Source organism: Nicotiana tabacum, chromosome 8 (assembly GCF_000715075.1).
Source record: "Nicotiana tabacum cultivar K326 chromosome 8, ASM71507v2, whole genome shotgun sequence".
NCBI classification, from domain to species: domain Eukaryota; kingdom Viridiplantae; phylum Streptophyta; class Magnoliopsida; order Solanales; family Solanaceae; genus Nicotiana; species Nicotiana tabacum.
Genome location: NC_134087.1, coordinates 53,782,465 through 53,784,953, shown reverse-complemented (window position 1 = coordinate 53,784,953; position 2,489 = coordinate 53,782,465). Strand labels below are relative to the sequence as shown.

General features: G+C 36.1%; 1 protein-coding gene across 1 annotated transcript; it reads left to right on the top strand.

The window, feature by feature from the left end:
• Window positions 1–1,782: 1,782 nt before the first annotated feature.
• On the top strand, window positions 1,783–2,205 carry LOC142163102 (uncharacterized). Its single transcript, XM_075220357.1, has one exon. It carries the CDS (start codon window positions 1,783–1,785, stop codon window positions 2,203–2,205), a length of 423 nt encoding a protein of 140 aa, XP_075076458.1.
• The last annotated feature ends 284 nt before the right edge of the window (window positions 2,206–2,489 follow it).

Genomic DNA, 2,489 nt, shown 5'->3' with positions numbered 1-2,489 from the left:
TCGGCTTGCCTTGTCTTCACGAGAGGCACCATCACGACTGGGCCGGTTTGGGGTCGTGACACCCTCGCACTCATGATGTTTAGGATTTTGATGAAAACTGACCAGTTGGTAGAGTTAGGCTAAGATGTGCTTACGAAAAAATGGTCATGGGAGCGCATTATGGATGTGCCAGCCATTCAGCAAAGGTAAATTAAATGTGTCATCCGTTATGTTTTACTCATTCTTCTAGTTTCTATAATAATTAATTGTGTCTTTGATTATTGTAGTGAAAGAAGTAGAGCATATGCAGTGAATGTTATTGACTTCTTGCTAACTATTACGCTAATGGATCAGCTTAATGACAAGCGAATGAAGTTGTTCAGGGAAATATTTGTAGTTGATGTCTTCAGGGGAAGGATGGGCCATTCTTAGTTTTAGAATTGAAATTTCAAGTTGTGTTGGTCATGGGACAAATTCATTTTGGGTGAACTTGTAGTAATTTATGATATTTGCATCTACCCTTATGTAATGAAACTACTTTGCTGCTTATTAATTGTTGATGCTGTAATTTTTATTTCCTTAGCACTTTCTTATTGTATTACACAACAGGCAGCTACTTGATTGCGTAATAGGCAATGTTTCTAGTAATAAACTAGCTACTTGGTTGCATAATAGACGATGTGTCTAGTACTAATAACTTGATCAAATATAACGTTACATCAGGCATAACCCAGAGGTTGCGTAATAGACACTGGGTCCATCAATAAACTAGCTACTTGGTTGCGTAATAGACTCAAGGTCATGTTTAATAACTTCAACAAATTTAACATTACATCAGTACAACACTACATGATCAAAAATACTTCCAACAAAATAATGTTGGACTTCTATATATTGAGGATCTTTCCTTCTGATTTAGTAGCATCCACAATGTAGCCCTAAGATGTTTGAGAGTCTTGTTTAGGGGAGAATTTTTAGGACAAGTGTTAGCCTACCACTTGTGTTTGCCTCTTTGTGAGGTTGTTCTTTCGATATTTTTTACTTTTTTATATAGCGGATTGCTTATCTCCACTAGCGGACATAAGCCAATTGGCCATTAAATATTTGTGTCTTTTTTTGGTATATTTCTCTTTTGTTGGATGATGTATCATCATTCAATATTTACTTTATTAGCTAGCTTCCGTATGATATGTGTCAGCTTTCTTTTCTAATATACCGCTGCTGAAACTTTTCTTATTTGATTCGTTTTCAAGTAGAAAATAAATATTTTTATGCACATATTGTCTTCTGTACCTAAAATCATGGGCGAATTAATGTTGTTGAGATTATTTAATAACTAGTCATGTTGTAGTAACTTCACATTTACATAGGCTATTCCTGTATATGCCAATTTTGTAAACATCTAGGCTACTATTGTAATAAGGTTGTTAGATTAGTAGTTAGTGGAAGTAGCTATACACTTGTATATAGATATTGTATAGATATTTTTTATGTAAGAAGAATTCATTTTCTCTCTCAATCTATTTCTCGAAGCTTCTTAGTATGGATGGTTTTCCCCTTCCTCCATTGGAGCTCGATTTGAGTTCAATTCCACTGTTGATCCTCAACATTTTAACATGGTATCAGAGCGTAGGCTCCGGTTCTCTCTTTAGTTACTCAATCTAGTCAATCTCTATCAAAACTATATTCGTTCTCTTTCGAAATTACTGATTCAATTCAATTAGGGCAAAATTATTGAAGGAAATCACTTCTACTAATTTTTAATTGCTACTCGATCACGAGACAATTCCTACACCTTAAGTCATGGAAAAAGATAAGGAAACCCTCGATTCGTCTAGCCCTCTATACATGCATCCGTCAGAGAATGCTGGAACTATGCTGGTACCGATGGCTTTCGACGGCATTGGTTATAGATTCTGGAGTAGAGGAGTACTTAGGGTGTTATCAGTGAAGAACAATGTCGGATTTATCATAGGAAAGGTTAAGAAGCACGATGCGAATCACACCACTTTTGATCAATGGTCCCGGATTCTTAACTCACTTTTGAAAGATTTGGCTGATAGTCTAGAATATGTTAAGGATACGAAGGAATTATGGCAGGAATTAGAAGATAGATATGACCAAACTAATGGTGCCAAATTGTATCAGCTTCAGAAGGAAATCAGTGATCTAAGTCAAGGAACTCTTGACATCACTGGCTACTACACTAAAAAGAAGAAACTTTAGGAATAAAATAATACCTTAAATTCACACGCTCAGTGCAATTACACCTGCACCTATGGAGCTAATGCAAACATGCACAAGGCAGAACATGATAGAAGATTAATTCAGTTCTTGATGGGATTAAATGAGGTGTACACTGTGGTGAGAGGCAATATTTTGATGATGAACCCACTACCTAGCATCGCACAAGCATTTTCCATACTAATTCAGGAGGAGAAACAGAGAGAATTAAGCCACACAGTCAATTTGTGATGGAATCTGCATCTCTTAGTGCAAGTGTAGGAAAC